Source organism: Squalius cephalus, assembly GCF_949319135.1.
Source record: "Squalius cephalus genome assembly, chromosome: 18".
In the NCBI taxonomy this organism is placed as follows: Eukaryota; Metazoa; Chordata; class Actinopteri; order Cypriniformes; family Leuciscidae; genus Squalius; species Squalius cephalus.
In genome coordinates this window covers 18,090,398-18,112,155 of record NC_137139.1, presented here as the reverse complement: position 1 = coordinate 18,112,155, position 21,758 = coordinate 18,090,398, and the positions used below count along the sequence as shown (strand labels likewise).

Sequence of the window (21,758 nt, the reverse complement as noted above, 5' to 3'; positions counted from 1 at the left end):
TAATGAATGAATATTAGAGGAAGAAAGTCCTGCAAAATCCAGGTCACACAATAAATAAGTCATTGTCTGCTGGTGTGTAAAAGCTCTGTGGTGTGAAATCACATGCATGTGAGAACTGTTTCAACCCAGTTTCTTTGCTTTGGAAAAATTTTTGCATACACATTATTTCTAAATTATTGTACGTGGAAAAAGAAACACTGTAAGTTATTTCCTATCATTTGAAACCCTAAAAACTATTCATTGTGCTATTATTATCATCATAAATATTATTATGCTATATAGGCTATTGCATGAAAAATGTGGCACCATGATTAACAAAAACTAACTAATATAATTTCCATCTTTAAAAATTGTAAATATAACATTTTATCTAATATAACAAAATATACTTGATGTGGGCCTGAAAATTTACTGCTTAGTAGGGATGAGAAATAAGGTGACAACAAATAGAATGGACTGTATTGCCATCTGCTGGTGGATACAAATGTAAGGGAAGGAATTGCGACTTACTCCATCTCTGAATTCTCAATTCTCCACGTGCTTGTAGTAATAACTGCACTATATATTTTTAATATATAAAAAAATAATTATTATGCCAACTTATAGACCCTAACAGCCTACATAAAAATGTGCAAATCAATAGATTTTCTTTTTTTGTAGGTGATTATAAAACTTTAAATAAAAATAAAAAAAACTTGCCAACATGAATATCGATGACTGAAAACAGAAAAATCCACTCTAAACTTTTGCTCCCAAACAGCGGAACTAAGCTTTCGTTTCCCCTGTTTCCTGTCGGATCTTTCCAGAGCGTGACACATCAAAATGGCGGAGCGGGAAGAAGCAGTGAGGGGGTTCATCGCTGTTACTGATGTTGATGAAGAGAGGGCCCGTTTCTTCCTCGAGTCAGCTGGCTGGGACCTACAGGTCAGGGTCACACTGATCACTTTTTTACTGAAATATTGTGCTGTGAAGCAAAAGCTCTGCAGCTGAGAATTCAACATACTTAAACCTCCGCTCACTGGCAGCCAGTGAAATCTGTAACCGGCTAACGAAATGTGCAAGTCACTCTTCATTAAAACCACCAGGAGTGTCTTACACTGGTTTAAGTCGTTAATCACACATGATTTGATTCACACTTTAGGATTTGGTAGTCAGTATTGCCTTGAAGTGGATAATGTTTTTAAACCGTGCCGGTCTATTTTACATAGAAATCCATCCATAAGCTAGCAGCTTTAGCTTGTTCAGTTGATACTCATGTTTACATTCGTGGTTTATTGTTATTATTCGTCCTGAAATATATTAAACTGTGTTGTTTTTGAGTCGTTAATATAATGAATCTGATGTATCTAATTACTGAGAGCAAAAATTGGTGTGTTTTGTTTCTGTAATTGACCAAAAGCGTGTCTGTGTGTGAAATGAAGTGACAGCTCTCTCTCCTCTGTCCCCTCAGCTTGCTCTAGCTAATTTCTTTGAAGATGGAGGAGATGATGATATCGCCACCCTCCCTCAGCCAGAAACTGGCCCTGTCACTCGATCCACAGGGCCAAGGTAACACAGGTCAACCTACGAACTGTTTGGGCTTCTCTGATATACAGTATCAGCTATATTATGGTTAAAGTCATAATAACAGTTGTGCTGTGTTTAATGTAATCTCATCTGGTTTCAGTGAACACAGAGTGACATCCTTTAGAGATCTGATGCATGAGGATGACGATGAGAGTGGTGAAGAAGAAGGCCAGAGGTATCAATATCTTGTAGTTAATAACAGCTAAAAATGGACATTTCTTAATATTTGTGGTTTATATTATTATGGAATAATGTCATTATTTGTTTATGGAATATTTATTTTTTAAATCATATGCTCTCGTAATCTTTTAAAAACATTAACTTCCCTTCTCTGATGACATGTGCACAGGAGTGAGGGCTAGACAATAATCCCTCCCTTCCAGCAACCTGTCACACATGATATCCCAGCAATTAGCAAATGACAACGATCCAATCAATTTCCAGTGGACAAAATCAAATTTCACCCCTACATTTTTCGTTATCATTCGAGAAGCTGTTTCACTCGGATATACGTCACAATAGGGAAGAAAAGACGACCGCATTTTGTGACTTTAACACGAACATGAACTATTTTGTATTCACAACCATGATAAGTTACTTAAAGGGAAATGATTGCATAAAGGAAACAGTCTTTTAGGTCTTTCTCCGTTTTTGCTTTTTGCTTTTCGTTCCAATGGTCCTGTGGTGACACAGTATATATTAAAAGTGAAAAAATATCAATAAGTGATTAAAAAAATGCATGTTTGCTAATTATACCACAATTAGACATTGTTTATAAATTGTGTTAAAGTCACCATGAAATCAAAAGTTTTTTGGCTCTTAGTATGAATATATTAGCCTTACTGTTATCTATAAGCTCCGTCTATGTGCTCCAAAAACAATGACAAAATTTGCATTTCGAAGATATAAGCATTGAAAACGTACAGTCTTCCCCCAATTTGGATCAACGATTTTGATGACATGACTGCACTTCAGCTTCTCGTCAGATTTTTTTGTCCAATCAAATGCTCTCTAGAATCTAAAGCGTCTAGAATCGATGTTCGTCCGTCTTCCCGTTTCAGTGGAAATTATGTTAACACAATGAAAAACGCTGCGCTTTTCAAGGCACTTCAGTGGGCCCTTAAATAAAATATAGCGTCACCCTCCAAGACACTGCTTGACATGTCAACTACCCATATACTCTGTAAGAGGATGTTTTCTCAGTCACACTTTTATTTCCTCTCTAATAGCCAGATAAATACTTACAGTGAGGAAAATAAGTATTTGAACAACCTGCTATTTTGCAAGTTCTCCCACTTGGAAATCATGGAGGGGTCTGAAATTGTCATCGTAGGTGCATGTTCACTGTGAGAGACATAATCTAAAAAAAAATCCAGAAATCACAATATATGATTTTTTAACTATTTATTTGTATGATACAGCTGCAAATAAGTATTTGAACACCTGTCTATCAGCTAGAATTCTGACCCTCAAAGACCTGTTAGTCTGCCTTTAAAATGTCCACCTCCACTCCATTTATTATCCTAAATTAGATGCACCTGTTTGAGGTCGTTAGCTGCATAAAGACACCTGTCCACCCCATACAATCAGTAAGAATCCAACTACTAACATGGCCAAGACCAAAGAGCTGTCCAAAGACACTAGAGACAAAATTGTACACCTCCACAAGGCTGGAAAGGGCTACGGGGAAATTGCCAAGCAGCTTGGTGAAAAAAGGTCCACTGTTGGAGCAATCACTAGAAAATGGAAGAAGCTAAACATGACTGTCAATCTCCCTCGGACTGGGGCTCCATGCAAGATCTCATCTCGTGGGGTCTCAATGATCCTAAGAAAGGTGAGAAATCAGCCCAGAACTACACGGGAGGAGCTGGTCAATGACCTGAAAAGAGCTGGGACCACTATTTCCAAGGTTACTGTTGGTAATACACTAAGACGTCATGGTTTGAAATCATGCATGGCACGGAAGGTTCCCCTGCTTAAACCAGCACATGTCAAGGCCCATCTTAAGTTTGCCAATGACCATTTGGATGATCCAGAGGAGTCATGGGAGAAAGTCATGTGGTCAGATGAGACCAAAATAGAACTTTTTGGTCATAATTCCACTAAACGTGTTTGGAGGAAGAAGAATGATGAGTACCATCCCAAGAACACCATCCCTACTGTGAAGCATGGGGGTGGTAGCATCATGCTTTGGGGGTGTTTTTCTGCACATGGGACAGGGCGACTGCACTTTATTAAGGAGAGGAGGACCGGGGCCATGTATTGCGAGATTTTGGGGAACAACCTCCTTCCCTCAGTTAGAGCATTGAAGATGGGTCGAGGCTGGGTCTTCCAACATGACAATGACCCGAAGCACACAGCCAGGATAACCAAGGAGTGGCTCTGTAAGAAGCATATCAAGGTTCTGGCGTGGCCTAGCCAGTCTCCAGACCTAAACCCAATAGAGAATCTTTGGAGGGAGCTCAAACTCCGTGTTTCTCAGCGACAGCCCAGAAACCTGACTGATCTAGAGAAGATCTGTGTGGAGGAGTGGGCCAAAATCCCTCCTGCAGTGTGTGCAAACCTGGTGAAAAACTACAGGAAACGTTTGACCTCTGTAATTGCAAACAAAGGCTACTGTACCAAATATTAACATTGATTTTCTCAGGTGTTCAAATACTTATTTGCAGCTGTATCATACAAATAAATAGTTAAAAAATCATACATTGTGATTTCTGGATTTTTTTTTTTTTTAGATTGTCTCTCACAGTGGACATGCACCTACGATGACAATTTCAGACCCCTCCATGATTTCTAAGTGGGAGAACTTGCAAAATAGCAGGGTGTTCAAATACTTATTTTCCTCACTGTAAATACTTTCACTTCTGCCTTTACATGCTTTTAATGTCGTTTACACATATTTAATGCTCCTTTTTTTGAGTAACATCAGACTTCTCCTCCTGCAGGTTCTTTGCCGGGGGCTCAGAACGCAGTGGGCAGCAGATTGTTGGCCCTCCCAAAAAGAAGAGCCCAAATGAGGTGGTTGAGGACTTGTTTAAAGGAGCTAAGGAGCATGGGGCGGTTCCTGTTGACAAAGCAGGCAAAGGACTTGGAGAATCCAGCAAGTCCAAGGTAGTTCTTCCACAGTAAACCTTACTGTATATGAAATAATTTGCTTATTTCATATACATATTTATACTTATAACTCATGTTGATTTTGATGTGCTCATGTTTCCTTTCTGTCTGCTGTTCTACAGCCGTTTATAGGTGGGGGTTATCGATTGGGTGCAGCACCGGAGGAGGAGTCAACTTATGTTGCAGGAGCTCGGAGACAGCCCGGCAGTTCACAAGATGTGAGTCACCCAGCCTGTGCCTGCTGAAGTCATTCAGGTGTAGCGAGAGATCTGCTACAGTGATTTGTGCTGTACCAACAGGTGCATGTGGTGCTGAAGCTCTGGAAGAGTGGCTTTAGTCTTGATGATGGAGAGCTTAGGAACTACAGTGATCCCGGGAACGCTCTCTTCTTGGAGTCTATCCGCAGAGGGTGAGCTCTGAATTCATTAATGGATGTTCCCCCTCAAGTTACTTCCAAAATCATCCAACATTTTCCATTAAATGTATTTAGTTTCATGTTGGACCCTCTTATTGAAAATCCTTATTGGTTGAACACTAATTAGATAGTCCTCCTCTACCTGGTTGTCAAATTAGACTAGATAATCCACTAAATCTCTTTGTTACTTGCCGACTCACTCAGGGAGATTCCTCTGGAATTGAGACAGCGTTTCCGAGGCGGTCAGGTAAACTTAGACATGGAGGACCATCGGGATGAAGACTTTTCCAAACCCAAGCTTGCTTTCAAGGCCTTTACTGGAGAAGGACAGAAACTCGGCAGGTTGGAAAACTCTTTCTTCTCTTCTGATTTCCTTTCACTGAGCTGAAGGTGGCTTAATTACTTAATTACACTGTTTCTAATGCTGAAACACATGTATGGCTAATAGAGCTGCTTTAAATATGAGATCATGATTCTCCCACAATTCTAAATGGACAACAACACAACATGTAATTTACTAGAGGTTCTGAAGTAAAGGTTAATTAGTCTATTTAAAAAATAAAAAATCTTTTAAAAAATAAACGGTTTGAATTAATGATTCAGTGACTCATAAAGACTTTAATTGTTTCATTACTGGATGAATTATAGTTTTTGAACGAATCTTCTGAATAAATAAATCAATGACAAATAAAAATGTTAACAGTCACTTTATATTTGAAGTGTTATTATTTTCAAAAGGTGATTTACACTGATTTTGATCATCAGTGTTTATATCCGAACTATAAACTTTTATCCCAGTACTTCTGTGATCATTTGAATGATTGTAAGATAGAAATAATGATACTGTGATGTTGAAAAGACTGTTTGTGAAGCTGTTTCATACCTACACATGATAACTGCTTTCTCTGGGTCAGCAGCAGCACCAATGCAGATTTAAATGTAGGGCTGCACATTTTGGCCCCAAAATTTAGCAAATATATCAATATGACTATAGTAATAATATTAATTATTACTAAAATAATGTCGTTTCAAATCCGTAAGGCATTCGAACATCTTCGGAACACAAATGAATATCTTTTTGATTGGGAGCTTTCTGTCCCTCCATTGAACTAACCCTGTTATTATTGTAAAATATCATTGTAAAATAAAAACATAAAACAATATAAGAAAAATAGTATAATGATAGTTTTATGTAATGGTACAACTGTAAAATTACGATACTAATATTTATGGCTGTCTAAATTTCTTCATTTTTTTTTTATGTTAAACCATCAAGATTTTATTTTGGCAGTGAACTGATGGGACACCATAAAGCTTCTCTTTTGATGACAACAGCCATAATTATTACAAGTTTTGGGAAGATGGATGCATATATTTTGTTTAATCGCAGTCTTTGTGATTTGATAATCACACTAAGCCATATTGCAATTTCGGTTTTGCTTCAATTAATCACGCAGCCCTAGTCAATCATGAATTGTTTAGTTTGATGGGCACTTTGGAACTCTGTCAATTCATTGTACATTGTGGTCTACTTAATAACACTTGATCATTAGATGTTATATAATTGAATGCGGCTGAACTGTCCTCATTCTACACTATCGTCCCTCAGCGCCACTCCAGAGTTGGTTTCGCTCCAGAGCAACCCGCTGGACCAGTCTAGCAGTGAAGCTGAGGCTAGTGCTTCCATCAGTGTGGACAGCTCTCAACCTGTCACTAGCATCCAGATCAGACTGGCCGATGGAGGCCGGCTGGTGCAGAAATTCAACCACACCCATAGGTAAAAGCGTTATAAAAATGCTTTGAATATAGTGCAAAATCTTCCTCACGACTGACTGACTGTTCCACCTTTCTCCATCTCAGGGTGTCTGATGTGCGTCAGTTTGTGGCGAGCGCTCGTCCAGCTTTAGCCGCCACTGAGTTCGTTCTCATGACGACCTTCCCCAACAAGGAGCTGACGGACGAGAGCCAGACGCTGAAGGAAGCCAACCTGCTGAATGCCGTCATTGTGCAGCGGATAAAGTGACAGCGCCATCCGCTGGCCTGGCTTTATTAAAGCGCTCTTGAGTTGGAGATACCTGGACTGAAAGGACTTCTAATTACTTAATTTTGTTTTCTTTAGTGATATGTTATTCCCCTGTGACAGTTTTGAGGGTGGTGGGTGTTTCTGGTTAAGCAAAATGGAGATGAATGGGGAAGCAATCACACTGTGATATAGTTAAAGGAAAGGAGAGAGCAACCGAAGCGAAGATCTAACCAGTTTTATGATTTTAGAATAACTGCTGAACACCTCAGATTGATTAAAAAGAGCTGAAGAGTGAAGAGTTTTGACATTCTTTTACCTCGATGTCTATCTTCTGCTTTACCACTTCCTCAGTTTTATTCCTCGTTCCGTGATTCTTCTCTTAGCATTTCTCAGAACTGTCATTAAAAATAAAGTAGCCTTACAACCCCATTCAGTGACACTGACCTCCAAGATTAACCTCAACTGTCAATGATCAAAATGTTTATTTTTACAAAACAATCTTTCTTTTTTCAGATTTGAGGATTTTTTGTTATTTAGGTTGTCATGCTATATTATTGTTTTTTTATTATATTAATTTTGCCTGATAATAAAATAAAATAAAATAAAGAGTTGGTTAAGAGCCAACTTCAGTTTCGGACACTGCTGCTGGTAAACTTATCAGCGGCCTTCTTGTATTCTATGCAGAAACTGACTATAAATCTGGACGTATTGCGTGATTGTGAGCTGTGGTGAACCTGATATTAAACCCCTTTGTCTGGCATTGGAGAGCGCTTTATTTTTTGGGGGGGTGTTTTGGCGTATGGGACCGCCAGGTGCTGATACCCTAGGAACTTTCCCCCCAAAAAAAGGGACCTTTGAATGTCAGGAAGCAGTTTGTTTTTGAAAGCATAGTTTGACGTAAGATCATGCTAGACTGCGTGATGGAAGCTATTAGTTCAGAAACTGGAGTCATGAGTTTGTCATGCACTCCCAAGGTCTGTGGAGTCCACCGGCTTGCAATGTATTAGTGAAGAATATTTTCACATTTAGCACAGTAATGAAATTGAAATCCTACATTAATGACTTCATTGAATTTATTTATAAAAATACATCTCAACATTTTAGCATATGGATTCCACTAATGTATACAAGCATTCCTCCAGTATTAAATGAGATTACGTTATATGGCCCGTTTTATTATTAAATTAGATATAATTCAGCTAATCGGATATATTAGTCATGGTTGCCTTTTAAGAGTTAACCAAGTTGAGCTGATTTTCGGCATGGGCTGTGGGGCTATATTCCATCTGTGTATATTTATGTGAGACTAAATACGTGAAAAATAAATGTCTTGTTTGTTGCATAGAGATATCATGAAGTATATAATCACTCAGTGGAGTATGTCAACAGCAAACATTCTTCGCATAGCTTGTCTCTTTTTAGGAGACTCATTGCTATTCCCTTTTACGCAGATGGATGTACATGATTCCACTGCACAGGAGCAAGGGTACGCAAACCCACGCCAAGAAAAAGCAGTAGCCGAAGTGTCCCAAGCTCAACTCCCGAGAGTCCTGAAGGATTTCTTTATTGTGCAGGGTGTAAATGAGCACGGCAGTGAAGGCGTTGAGGCCTGAGAGGAGACAAAAGGTCAGAAAAAAAATTCCAAATGTTTTTTTTCTCGACTTGGGAGCAAATGAAACAAGTGTTTATGTATTTTGGACTCTTAAGATGTTAAAATTGGGTAATAAAGCAAATTAATTCAAAGCACATACCGGCAAATGCCTGGCAGATACCGGTGAGGTAGAAGAGTCCTCCTTTAGACATGGTGAAGAGTTGTCCCAGGAATATCAGGAATGAAATGGAGGAGAAAACCACGGACAGGACCATGAGAACCTGGACAGCTTGAAGCCACTCTGGTGGACACAAAACATGGAGACTATTCTAGGCAGCTTTGAACCTCTTGTTTGGTGATGGTTATTGCAATAAATTCCCATATTTCAAAATCATTTAAGTGCTCAAATGTGTTATTTTACCCGTCTCTTGTGATGTTGCACAAAACCACGACTCGGTTTCATTGTCAAATCGGCAGTTGTACCACAGGTCTGAGTTTTCTGTGCCTTGCCAAACCCACCAGGACTGAATCATAAATATGCATTAATGTTTTTAGATGTATGCACGCTATTCTGATTTTTGGGGATAAAGTGCTTCATATACTGACCTTCTCCATGGTGGCGATAAAGAGAACGGCCAGTGTGATGAGATGAAGCAGCGTGACCAACATCAGAAGAGACGTCATGGTGATAAACAGCACCTGTCAACATATGAAACGTTCTCATCTGTGCATTTGTTGTAAATCAGGACACATATTTCACTTTTAACACATTTAAAATATGGTATGTATATATTGAATATTTATAAAATATTGGCAAACATTTAAGTGAAATGTATAACTTAATAATAATAATATATATATTATTTGTTTATAAACATTTAACTTAAACGTTTGCCAATATTTTATAAATATTCAATATTATTTTTAACTATTTAAAATATTTTGTATTATTATTATATTGTTTATAAACACATTTCACTTTTAAAATGTTTTAAAATATATTTTTTCAAAACAATATTATATAGTTAGTGTTCTTGTATATTATTTATAAAAAAATAAATGATGTAATAAAAAGATTATATTTGTCAAGGGTTCTGTATATAATATATACAAATATTATATTAAGTCAAGGGTTCAAGACACAACTGCATAATTGTACGTTTAGCCTCAGGTTTTCTGCTTTTGCCAAAACCTAGACAGGGAAAAGGACAGGAAGTAAAAATAGTAAGTAAACTGACTATGGCTGAAGTCCAGAGCTGAGAAATGAAGGCACTCTTTCAGACTTTTCGAAGTCTTGAGACACACTGTGCTTTTCTTCAGGTCAAAGCTAAAGAAGAACAGCCTGGGGAAAAGTTATTTTCTCATAACCAGTCTTCAGTCATTCTCAGAGACCTTTTACATAAAAAAAACCCCAAAACTGTTACGTAGACTTCTGACTATAATAAAATGATGATGTTCAAGCACAGATTCATTCCCTTGATAAAAATCCTTTCATATTCACAGCAGAGTTTGAAGTGGTAAAGTATCTTAAGTTGTTATATTTTATGGTTCAAGTTGTGTTTTTATAGGTTTTTTTAAATTATTACTTCAACAATAAATATAAACAATATAAAAGCAGATCAAATAGAAGTAAACTCACCAAATGTGATCCAAATCCAGCAGAGGCAAATACACGATGTATTGTCTCTTTCGGTGTTTATTCAGGTCTGCTGCTGCTCTCCTCCTTTTTCAGCTCCAGTAAATTGGAGGATTTTTGTGGGGTCAACTTCAGAAACGCCCATTTCCTTGCTGTTGGGTTAGTTGTGTTGTCCTGCACACAGCCCCATCTGATCCTCCTTGTGTGCTCAGGAAATGCATGAGCATGGGCACACGCCTCTCTTTCCTTACAGTCGTTTATCATCTCAGAGGGTGTGCGCTGAGTTCTTATGGGAGTTTATCATAACTTTAATCTCCTTTGATGATGTCGATTATGTGAGTGGGTTTCATTCATCATCGCCCATGCGATGGAGTTATGGGAAAGCCACCTAAATGGAGAAAACTACAGGAACCCAGTGTTTATTTGTCCAGCTGTGTACGGTAAATGTAGGTGGACCAAGGAAAAAAAATAAACCCTAATATATGTTATAGTATCAAATGCATAAGTGTTACAAATGCATTGACACAATAAATACAATAAAATCTTTCCATTACTGAAAATGCATCTGTCCATTGTATTGAACGCAGTGCATTAAAGGGTATATTTCTTCATTAGTTATTTCAGTGCTCATACTTGGTCTATATCTTAGTCTATTTCAAAATATATCATTGTGTTATTTTATAAGCTCATAACAATTGCTGTAGGTTAATGGTTTAAAAATATATTTTGCTTAAATGCATGGTTGACATTTGCTGTTATAACATCACAATTCTAAATGCTTTATATAAAGATATATATAAGATGATGTTCAAAATTATTGGCTTGTTAAAATCATTTCATATTACCAGCAGAGTTTGAAGTGGTAAAGTTAAGTTGTTGTATTTTATAGTTTAGAAATGTGTTACATGACTCAAGGTTACATTTTTTATTATTATTTCATTATTCTTTTGTTATATTATTATAATTTTTTTAGTTATTTTGTGAATTGTTTTAGTAGGCCTATATGCGTAAAGGTTAAAAAATAATTATTATTAATGAATTCATTATTATTATTAAAAAACAAGGGGGGGAGGGGGGTTGAGAAAAAAATAAGAATGGTTAAAGTTCCAGTCTATTATTAAGTAATCAGTTTAAACTATTTGCAAATATGATTTTTATTTTCAATTATGCACACATTCACTCTTATGTCTAATATGTCAAAACGCACAATGTTACTCCTCTTGACGCATTCAGTTATGAATTATGTAAATAATAGCATGTTCAATTCAAAAAGGTGAAATTTCATAAAAATGTTGTGCAGTTTGCATTACTGGATTATTTTACTGCCAGTTGCTGAACATTTCATTCGTAAAAGAGTTGTCAAATATTAAATGTTTAGCTACGTACAGTAGGCTACATCTCACCAGTCTTTCACTACTGTTTACACAACACCTTTTTCAATAAAAAACGAAAAACTTTTTATGTGTTTTGGCCGTTCATTTAGGCTACACAACAACAGCGGTTTGCGTTTTTCGCATACAGACAATGTTATCAAAACGATCCTGACCCTGTTCATACGAATCCAAAATGACTAAAACACTGTTTTCGGCTGCCAGGCCAGTCGTTGGCGTCAAGTGACATCGCCAATGTTTTGACATAGACTGAACACATATAGGCCTATGCATGATGTCACCGTTAACACACATTCACGTTTTTGTAGTTTACATGTAGGCTAGATGATAATGTTTTCAAAAGTTTGCATTTTCAGTAATGAACTTGTAAATGAACGGCCAAAATGTATAAAAAGTTTTCCGTTTTTAGTAAAAAAAAAAAAATAGTGTTGTGTAAACAGCCCCTTAATCGCAGTGTTGGAGTTCGCACTCGCCTTTGTTTTGATTGGCCATCTCAAACATTTCGTGCGCTAAGGCAAATCAGCCCAAGAATTTAACTTTTAAGACTTTTCGCCATCCTAAGAACAGAGCGGTGTGTAATGGGAGTGCAGACCAGCATAAATTTTTTGGTGTTTTTCTTTCTCAAAGAATAAAAATAAAGTCTCACTAATGGGTAATGACACCATAAGGACCGCACGCCACGGCACTCCCCGCAGAAATTCAGTGGGTGGGGGGTCAGTTGCTGGTTGTAGTGACCTCCAGTCCAGCAGGGTGCAGTATTAACTCTATCATCCCCGGTGGTTTCGCGGAAACTTCTCAACGTCACAACGTCAGCGAAACAGCAATGGCGACAAGACGCTCTGGGTTTTCACGGACCCAAACAAGCAGAGGAAATTCATGCAAAAACATTTTTAATAAAATTCAACAAGGACAAATCACTGGTGTTGGGTTGACTAGAGGGTCTCAGGTAAGATTTTAAGTTACATAAAGGTCCAAACTGCCTCCAAAACGCGTCTTAGACACTGTTTACATACGAAGGCCTGGAGACTCCTCAATCTAAAATAACGTTAGCTCTCAAAGAGTCATATATTACATTTCATTGAGAGCGATAATCCGACAAACCAATTGTGTAGGGTGGATGACAAATGTGTAGTTGTAGGTTTTTATTTAAAAAAACTGATTTAGTGATTCTCTTCCTGCTTTTCAACTTCGCAAACATGATTATTTTATGATCTAACTATGTGTTAAAGTGCTGATGTTTTATGTATTTGCATTGCTTGCTAAAGGTGTTTAGTGCTAAAATAGTCTGATAACAATAGGAGCAATAATTAATATATCTGAAATGCATGTATAGTGTTTGAGCAGTGTTGTGTTTGTGTTGTCGAATGAAGATTCCTGCGGTTTTGCTGGAGGAGAGAGATAAAAGAGCTCAATGGCAGGGGATACCAGTGTTATTGAGGAGACTTCATGAGAGCAGCCATCCTAACAGTGATCTCTCCAAGATTGACAGCATGGTCATGGTAATCAAAATGTCGCCCATTCATACAAAATGCATCGCCTGAAACCCATTCGTATAATTTGTGATCAGATGTTAATTGAGTTGTTTTGTGATTGCGCAGGAGCTGTCGTCATTGCTGTCTATGGAGGCCATGTCATTTGTCACAGAGGAGCGCAAAACACCACAGGAGTCGGTTTCACCCAATACATATACGTTTGACCTGTTTGGAGGAGTCGATGTGAGTTTCTTGTAATTAAATATAATGCCTGACTAATCTTGATCAAGATAGGCTAAGTTAAATTGTCTTCATTTTGAAGGCATTCATGTAAATGGCTATTCTTATTAATCTTGTATGTAGTTTCTAGTTTTCAATTGTTCTTAAGCTAGAGCCCCTAAGAAGTTAGACTACTTTGCAAAATTTTGGGGGTCAGTGCGATTCTTTTAAAATAATAATACATTTATTCACATAGAGCAGTCAAGACTGTATAAACATTTATATTATAAAAATGTTTATATCTTGACTTTATCAGAATTGTGAAATAGTCGCAATTTCCTTTTGTAGTTTTTAAATTCCGTGGCGGAAACAAGCTTCCATAATTTTCTGCATTTATAATAAAAATGTTTATTGAGCATCAAATCATGATTTTCCGGTACATGATGAGAGCTTATTAATTACAAACGATTATTTTTTTGCTAATTGTTATTTTATTTCAGTTAGTTTTTCAGTAACTGTTGTTAGTTTCGTTTAGTTTTAGTTTTTCATTTATGTTGAAATTTCTATTTTATTTCAGTTTACACTCTTGAAAACATACAAAATCTTACATGGAATCATAATATTTGAATTTAAAAGAAACCAGTTTGGCTGTTACCGTAATTATCACACTGGTAATCACAGTATACAGATTTGTTAGTTACTCAGTGCTTTTGTCATTCGTCTGCAGCTATTTGTAGAGATTCTGATGCGGCCGACGCTCACAGTACAAGGAGACCTACCCATACGTAAGCTTATTTAAACATTAAATCCTAGCTTCTTCATTTCCACTCTTCTCATTGCTTACTGTTTTTTAGGAAAGAGAGAGTGTTTGGTGTTTTTCAATTTAATTAAAGGTTTGCTTTATTATTTTTAGTGAGCGATGATCTCATCAAGGACTGTCTAAGCGGACTGTACAACTGCTGTATATGTGTAAGTATATTAAAAAATGCACTCTGAAAGGACAGATATAATAATTATTATGAATTATTTCATTTGTTTCCTTGTGAGTAACAGCCTCTGCTTTGGTCTGTCAGACAGAGGGCGTCACAAAAAGCCTTGCAGCGAGGGAGGATTTCGTCATGTTCCTGTTCACTCTCATGTCCAACAAAAAGGTTTTCTTACCAACTGCCACTCTTATTGAGGACATTCTGAGTGTCCGAAAGGTAAAAGCAAATGCATATACACTACTGTTTAAAAGTCGGTAAAAAAATTTAAGGAATTATTTTATTCAGCAAGGATGCATTAAATCGATCAAAAGTGACAGTAAAGACATTTGTAATGTCACAAAAGATTTCTATTTTAAATAAATGCTGTTTTTCTTTTGAACTTTCTATTCGTCAAAGAATCCTGATTTTTTTCCTTTAAAAATATATTAAGCAGCACAACTGTTTTCAATATTGATGATGATAATATTAAATGTTTCTTGAGCAGCAAATCAGCATATTAGAATCATTTCTGAAGGATCATGTTGCTGTGAAGACTGGAGTAATGATGCTGAAAATTCAGCTTTGCTTTCACACAGATTAAAAGTGTATTTTGTATGATATTCAGAAATGCTCTCTGTCTCTTAGCAGCGTAGTAAATCATTTATTTTCTATTTTAACCTTAGGAAATCATTCAGCTGGAGAAAATTCCCAACTTGGCTAGTCTGGTCCAGAGCTTCAACCAGCAGCAGCTGGCCAACTTCTGTCGTATCCTCTCGGTCACCATATCAGAGCCAGACGTTGGTGTAGATGACAAACACACTCTATTGGCCCGCAGTACCCAGCAAAAGACCAGCACGTGCACATCACGCGCTGAGAGCAACCAGGGTTAGAAAACACAACTGTAGTTTATCCATAAGATAATAATATGCGTTCTGTTGTGTCATGTGGTCACGCACTTGCTCTGATCTGTCTGCAGTGGCTCTGCTGAATATCCCAGGCTTTATTGAGCGCCTTTGTAAGCTCGCCACACGAAAAGTTACAGAGGCGGCGGGTGCTTCTGCCCGGCTGGAGCTGGAAGACTGGCATAGTTGGCTTGACAACGCACTGGTTCTGGATGCTCTCATGCAGTTAGCAATTGAGGAAGCGGAGCAGAGCAGTACAGGTGAGATCCTCTTCTCTTTCTTGCTCTGTTATTTATATTAGCTGTGATTCCTCTCCATCCTTTCCTGTTACTTGCTCTCATCCACTCTGATTGGCTGTCTTTCAGAGTCATCTGATGAGAGCTCCCTGTCCTCCAGTCCGCTCAGACACAGGCTGCCCCAATCTATGAAGATCGTGCACGAGATCATGTACAAAGTGGAGGTTCTCTACGTGCTGTGTGTGATGCTTATGGGCAGACAGCGAAATCAGGTAATGTGACTGAATATTAATATGATAAATTTGACTTTGTATGAGCCATCCAAAAACTGACTAGTCATTTAGTAAGCTTGAGTAATAATAATAAGAAAAGTCTCTTATGTTCACCAATGTTCAGTAAAAGTGATGGCAAAGCTGAATTTTTAGCATCATTACATTGGTCTTCAGTGATTCTTCAGAAATCATTCGAACATGCTCATTTGCTGCTCAAGAAACATATCAATGTTGCATATCAAACAGCTGTGCGGCTTAATATTTTAGTGGAAACTATGATGTATTTTGAAAGTTCAAAAGAACAGCATTTATTTGAAATGCTTTGAAATCTTTTGAACCATTATAAATGCATTTATTGTCTTTTTTGGTCATTTTTTAAAAACAAAAAAGTATTAATTCCTTTAAACCCAGACGTTTTAACAGGAGTGTATTTTAAAGAATCAAATTATATATTTTTACTCTTGTTACACAGGTTCACAGAATGTTGGCAGAGTTCAAGTTAATTCCTGGACTCAATAACCTGTTTGATAAGCTGATCTGGAGGAAGCAGCCATCGGGTCACGTCCTACATCGACAGAACCAGAACTGTGACTGCAGTCCAGTAAGAAGCAGCCCTTCATTACTCAGACTTAATTAAATGACTCTTACATACGGATGACAATACACCTCTTTTCTCCTGCACATCAGGAGATCTCTTTCAAGATCCAGTTCCTCAGGCTGCTGCAGAGCTTCAGTGACCACCATGAGTGAGTATAACACCGAGATGCAAGGAACAGGGAATGTTAGACTCAGTATTTCTACATTTCTTAGCATACTCAACTTATATTAAACCATCTATTTATTGATCACAGGAATAAGTACCTTCTTCTAAGTGGACTGGAGCTGAATGAACTGAGTGAGATCTACCTGAGTGCGAACATCTTTGAAATGGATGCACTGAATAACACAGACAGGCATGGGGACCCTTTTCATATCATATACTTTAGTGCTTCCTTATTCTCATGTTTTGAGCTGCTGATTAATTGGTTTACATTAACTTTAGTTAATTGTTTTACAGGAACCTTGTGTGTGATGGTAAAAAAGGTATTCTTACACGGTTAATCTCTGTAATGAAGAAAGAGCCAATTGATTCTTCATTCAGGTGAGATCTATAGTTGCATTCCACATCTTGTGTCTTGAGTTTGACTGGTCACATGACATTTCTCCATGTCTTTTTCACATCTCACTTCAGGTTCTGGCAGGCAAGAGCAGTGGAGAGTTTTCTGAGAGGAACGCCATCTTATGCCGATCAAGTTTTCCTTCTCAGAAGAGGCTTGTTAGAGGTAAACACAGTGTGTGATGAATCCATTTACACACTACTGTTTTTTGAAAGAAATTAATAATTATATTCAGTAAGGGGGCATAAAATTGATCAAAAGTGACCGTTTCAAATAAATGCTGTTCTTTTGAAGTTTCTTCAAAGAATCCAGATAAGTATGTTATTTTAAATTGTAATAATATTTCACAATATTACTGTTTTTTTACTTTAATATTGATTAAACAAATGAAGCCGTGGAGAGAATAAGAGACTTCTTTCAAAAATTAAAAAAAAAAATGTACTGACATTTGAATGGTAGTCTACAGTTAATTACAGTCAATTAAGATGTCTCATAATTTTTTTCCTTCAGCACATTCTATATTGCATAATCGACAGTGGCTGTAAGTCACATGATGTCCTTCAGAGCTACTTTGACCTACTTGGTGAGCTCATGAAGTTCAACATTGATGCCTTCAAAAGATTTAACAAATACGTCAACACTGAGGAGAAGGTGGGCTTAGAGTCAGATCTTTCTTGATTTTTCTTGTGGCACACACACTGAAGTGAATCAGTAGATCACAAATCTGTCTTTCGACACCTCAGTTTCAGACGTTCCTGACTCAGATCAACAGCTCTCTGGTGGACTCTAACATGCTGGTGCGATGTATCGTCCTGTCTCTGGACCGTTTTGAGAGCCAGACTGAAGACATAAAAGGTTTGACTAAAGTGATTGAACGATTAATGGAGAGATGGATGAAAGACGAGACATGTTTTAAATGTGTCTTTGTCTCTTTTTCTCAGTGGTTGAAGTGTTTTCAGAATGTCGCCTCTTGTCCTACATGGCTCAAGTGGAAAACAGGTTGTTCTACCTTTATAGACTGATCAGCATCATCAATGTACAAACCCTCACTCAGGCAAGTTATAAAATGTATTTTTTTTGCAACCTATTGCCAATATTAACACGGGGAGGGGTAATCTTCATTGAAGATATGTTCCAGCAAGTCTGCTGAATCAGTTACCAAAGAAACATGTCAATATTAATCAGGAAAATAAGATTTTCTTATCAAATTGATAAAATGTCATGAAAAATGAGTAAACTTCCTGAAAGTTACAAAATAAATTTAAATAAAATTTTCTGCTGCAAATTAAAGTCATTTCTTGATCAACATGTGAGGTGATATTGAACCAAAACATTTAAATAAGAGTAATTTCTCTACAGTTATAAGTGCTATTTAACCCGTTGAATCATCCTTAGACTTAATGCTGACAACAATGGAACCAATTGGGCATTTCAACATGACAATGACTTATGACTTTAAAATTGATAGGCACCTGGGGTGGATCTCCAGGAGATAAATAGAATGCATGTGAAAAGTTGGTTGTGAATTTGTACACTCAGTGCCAAGAAGGGTCAGAGTAGTATAATATTATCCCCTGGTTTCACAGACAAGGCTTAAGCTTGTCTGTGGGGAAAAAAAGCATGTTTGAGCTGTTTGCTTTCACTGACGTATCTTAAAATGCGTGACTTGTCATTGTTCTGTCTCAAGAAGCACACTAGTAAAGTTTTTTTTTTTTATGGCACTAAGGCCTAATCCTGGCTTAATCTAAGCCCTGTCTGTGAAATCAGGCCTATATGTATGTTAATATGTTTGTTATATTTAATCAAGGGTGTACTCAGTTTTGCAACCCTTCATGTAAGCAAAATTGGCTAATTTGCTAATTTTACAGATATTGATGACATTTTTCTCTGTTTTTATAAAGTCTGTTTACTAAATTTCCATTTGTCTTGAAATGCAATAGTGTAAATGTCTATTTTCTTGAATTGAAATAGTGATCACTAAGTAATGGGAACATATCTTTGTTCAGAGGGGGTGTACTAATTAATGCTGAGTTCTGTGAATGTATGTGTGCATGTGGCGCAGTGATTAACTAGGAAAAATCAAAATGGCACTTAATGACAAAAAGGTTTGCCAACCCCTAATTTATGCTGTTGCAAGATAATATCCAAATGTGAGAGATCATTTAAAGGTCACTGACATTACACTAATTGTTTTTTTGTCTAATCAATCAATTTGTTCAAAAATACCTGAAAAATGCAAAGCATACATAGATTGAATAAATTTTTTTATTACGAGTCACACAATTTTTTTTTTTTGAATGATTGCAACATGAATACAAAATTACATTTCTAATTCTTGAACTAAATTTTTTTATTAAATATCATTGACCCTGGTTTTGGTTTTGACCAATCACAGGAGAACGTGAGCTGTCTAAACACCAGTCTGGTGATTCTGATGCTGGCGCGGAGGCGGGGGAAGTTGCCTTTCTACCTGAGTGCTCTGCGAGAGAAGGAATATGCAGAGAAATACCCCGGCTGCCTGCTCAACAACTTCCACAACCTGCTGCGCTTTTGGCAGCACCACTACCTCAACAAGGACAAGGACAGCACCTGCCTGGAGAACGTGAGCTCCGCTTGATTGACCAAACGCAGACTTTCTGTCATAGATGTGGGTTCATAAGGCATTACCTTTTGTATCTCTTTCTCTACAGAGTTCTTGTATTCCCTTCACCTACTGGAAGGAGACCGTATCAGTGCTGCTGGGTTCTGGTAGAGGCTCACAATGTGCCATTGCCAGCTACATTGATGAAGCCTACATGGACCTGGACAGAGACTTCATGGAGCTGTGACTATAGAGAATGAGAGGACTCTCTTTACATCAGAATTACATCATGCCTAAATAAATTTATAAGACCTCGTCCATTCAGATGCATTACAGAATAGTGTGTATGTGTGAAGTTATGAGTATGTGGGTGCAAGTGTATCTGGCTATTCATGGCACTGAGGTTATTGATCTGCTTGTTCAACCGCATGAATGTGTGTGTGTGTGTGTGTGTGTGTGTGCGCGCTGGCTCACAGTATTAAATGTGAAATGAATGTGCTTGGGAATATGTAATGCCACTTTAGAGGTGTATATAGTGTGTGTGTGTGTTTGCAATGGCACTAGAGTCTGGTTTGTAGAGTTACAGCTGCCTTGTTCTCTACTACTGATCTCTCTTGCCTCCTGTGGGTCGAGTTGTCAGTGACGCATCCAGACAAACTCCTGAAAGTAGTCAGGAAGAGTCTCACTGCCCATTGTCCCTCACTGCAAAAAAGGCTGTTTCATTCATGGACATCCTAATGTCTAATGTTGGTGGTTGGCTTAGTTTACATACTGCCTGTATATTTATGTATGTTATGTACGTAGTTCTTACTTCAAAATTGAACTTTTAAGCCCTGAATTACAGAGTGACGACACAAAAGAAAATAAAGAATTGTTTTATCACAAGCATGTTTCTATCTGGCTACAGCATCAGACTGAGGTTTTCAGGGGGCCTCATACAGTATGTGAGATTGATTATTTTTTGTAATCTATGATTTTTGTATTGCTTAGTGAAATGAACCAAGCAATTCTTCTTTCCTTAATTTATAAACAACACTCCCCCTACCTCTTACAGAAAAAGTGTTGCTATTTTGAATTCGTTTTTTCCTTCTTATCCAAACCTGGGATGCGTTTCCCAAACGTATCGTTAGCCAACCATGGTCGCCAGTTCCTTTGACGGAATTATCGCCGCTTAATTGGCAGATATTTGCGTTGCGAACAGACAGAAATGGCGCGTTTTCTGAGGTGATTTTTTTTTATTCAGTAAGTTACATTTATTTGTTAGATTAAATTTAGTACAAAATAATATTAACAACAGCATAGGCCAACTAAACAGCTGATATTAACATTCATTGCATGTAATGCGTAGGCTATAACTGGCTGTTCGATTCATTAGTTATAAAAAGATGATTTTCTTACGTCATCTTTCTCCCTATCAACTCTCCCTTTATAATTTCATTATAAGTGTGTTGGAACTAATAATTGTTTTGTTGTCAGATTTACGAAAATAGCTTTGCCTCAAGCGAGACACCACGGATGAATAGGGTAAAAAAAAAAACTAATAAATATCACACTTTCCCAGTAGATTGATTACATTAAGAATTGCAAACATTATTTGCATAACAAATTTTCTGCAATTTTATGTTAAAATATGCTAATTGTATGTTTTAATCTGATTAAATATGCACTAATTTGCATACATTTCCAGAACAGAAATCTGAGCATTGGATAAAGCCAGGTTCAAAATTGTTTTATTTTGTTGACATAGTCTAAGTTTTTTTTAAGAGTGAATTGTAGAAATCTCTTTCACCATGAAAATAGCTAGAATTTCTTTTTTAAATTAAGAATGAAATGTTGTATAAATCAGGCAAATGATATATGAACAAACCCCTTGTTCAAACCCATTGGAATATATATAGGAATAAAACTAAAGTTTGGTGTAAATGCTACTCAAGTGGAGATTTCATTGAAAATGTGACAAAGGTATGTATTGCAATTACAATCTGCAAATAGATGAAGAGCAATAAAATAAACACTTAAAAGTGTATTTTGAATGTTGAGCAGTGCATGAAAAAAACTGTTTTTGCCTGTATGTCTTGCCTTACACAGATTAACTAATCTCTAGTCTGGTTAGGCCCTAACCAGACTAGGCTGGACTGTTTTGCTGGTTTTACTTCATACAGTTTTTGGTAGCCGAGTCACTTTCCTTCCTCTTTTGATCTTCAGAAAGATTCCCCTT

The 21,758-nt window shown here is 37.2% G+C and overlaps 3 protein-coding genes across 5 annotated transcripts in view; 2 read left to right on the top strand and 1 right to left on the bottom strand.

Annotated features, from left to right (window-relative positions):
* nsfl1c (NSFL1 (p97) cofactor (p47)) overlaps positions 1 to 7,883 on the top strand; it is a 40,038-nt gene extending 32,155 nt beyond the window's left edge. For both annotated transcript variants that reach the window (XM_079849681.1, XM_079849680.1), the window contains 9 exons: positions 807 to 924; positions 1,451 to 1,548; positions 1,667 to 1,741; positions 4,512 to 4,677; positions 4,803 to 4,898; positions 4,980 to 5,089; positions 5,300 to 5,437; positions 6,705 to 6,872; positions 6,956 to 7,883. In XM_079849681.1, the coding sequence (XP_079705807.1) occupies positions 823 to 924; positions 1,451 to 1,548; positions 1,667 to 1,741; positions 4,512 to 4,677; positions 4,803 to 4,898; positions 4,980 to 5,089; positions 5,300 to 5,437; positions 6,705 to 6,872; positions 6,956 to 7,118 (1,116 nt within the window). In that variant the 5' untranslated portion in view covers positions 807 to 822 and the 3' untranslated portion in view covers positions 7,119 to 7,883. The remainder of the gene's footprint in view (positions 1 to 806; positions 925 to 1,450; positions 1,549 to 1,666; positions 1,742 to 4,511; positions 4,678 to 4,802; positions 4,899 to 4,979; positions 5,090 to 5,299; positions 5,438 to 6,704; positions 6,873 to 6,955) is intronic.
* emp3b (epithelial membrane protein 3b (MAM blood group)) lies at positions 7,785 to 12,434 on the bottom strand. 2 transcript variants are annotated; one of them, XM_079849683.1, is made up of 7 exons: positions 12,383 to 12,434; positions 10,349 to 10,747; positions 9,948 to 10,051; positions 9,316 to 9,408; positions 9,131 to 9,233; positions 8,870 to 9,010; positions 7,785 to 8,727 (listed from the first exon to the last, which is right to left on the bottom strand). In XM_079849683.1, the coding sequence occupies exons 4-7, from the start codon at positions 9,391 to 9,393 to the stop codon at positions 8,552 to 8,554; spliced, it is 498 nt and encodes a 165-aa protein (XP_079705809.1). In that variant the 5' UTR covers positions 9,394 to 9,408; positions 9,948 to 10,051; positions 10,349 to 10,747; positions 12,383 to 12,434; the 3' UTR covers positions 7,785 to 8,551. The 2 variants fall into 2 exon arrangements, with proteins under 2 accessions (XP_079705809.1, XP_079705808.1); XM_079849682.1 differs by lacking the exon at positions 9,948 to 10,051.
* Positions 12,435 to 12,528: 94 nt separating this feature from the next.
* On the top strand, positions 12,529 to 21,557 carry trpc4apb (transient receptor potential cation channel, subfamily C, member 4 associated protein b). Its single transcript, XM_079849590.1, has 19 exons — positions 12,529 to 12,682; positions 13,107 to 13,235; positions 13,335 to 13,451; positions 14,155 to 14,212; positions 14,341 to 14,396; positions 14,501 to 14,629; positions 15,076 to 15,277; positions 15,369 to 15,554; positions 15,660 to 15,802; positions 16,275 to 16,403; positions 16,490 to 16,548; positions 16,654 to 16,755; positions 16,860 to 16,943; positions 17,034 to 17,124; positions 17,470 to 17,610; positions 17,703 to 17,814; positions 17,901 to 18,013; positions 19,355 to 19,561; positions 19,650 to 21,557. Exons 1-19 carry the CDS (start codon positions 12,560 to 12,562, stop codon positions 19,785 to 19,787), a joined length of 2,319 nt encoding a protein of 772 aa, XP_079705716.1. The 5' UTR covers positions 12,529 to 12,559; the 3' UTR covers positions 19,788 to 21,557.
* The last annotated feature ends 201 nt before the right edge of the window (positions 21,558 to 21,758 follow it).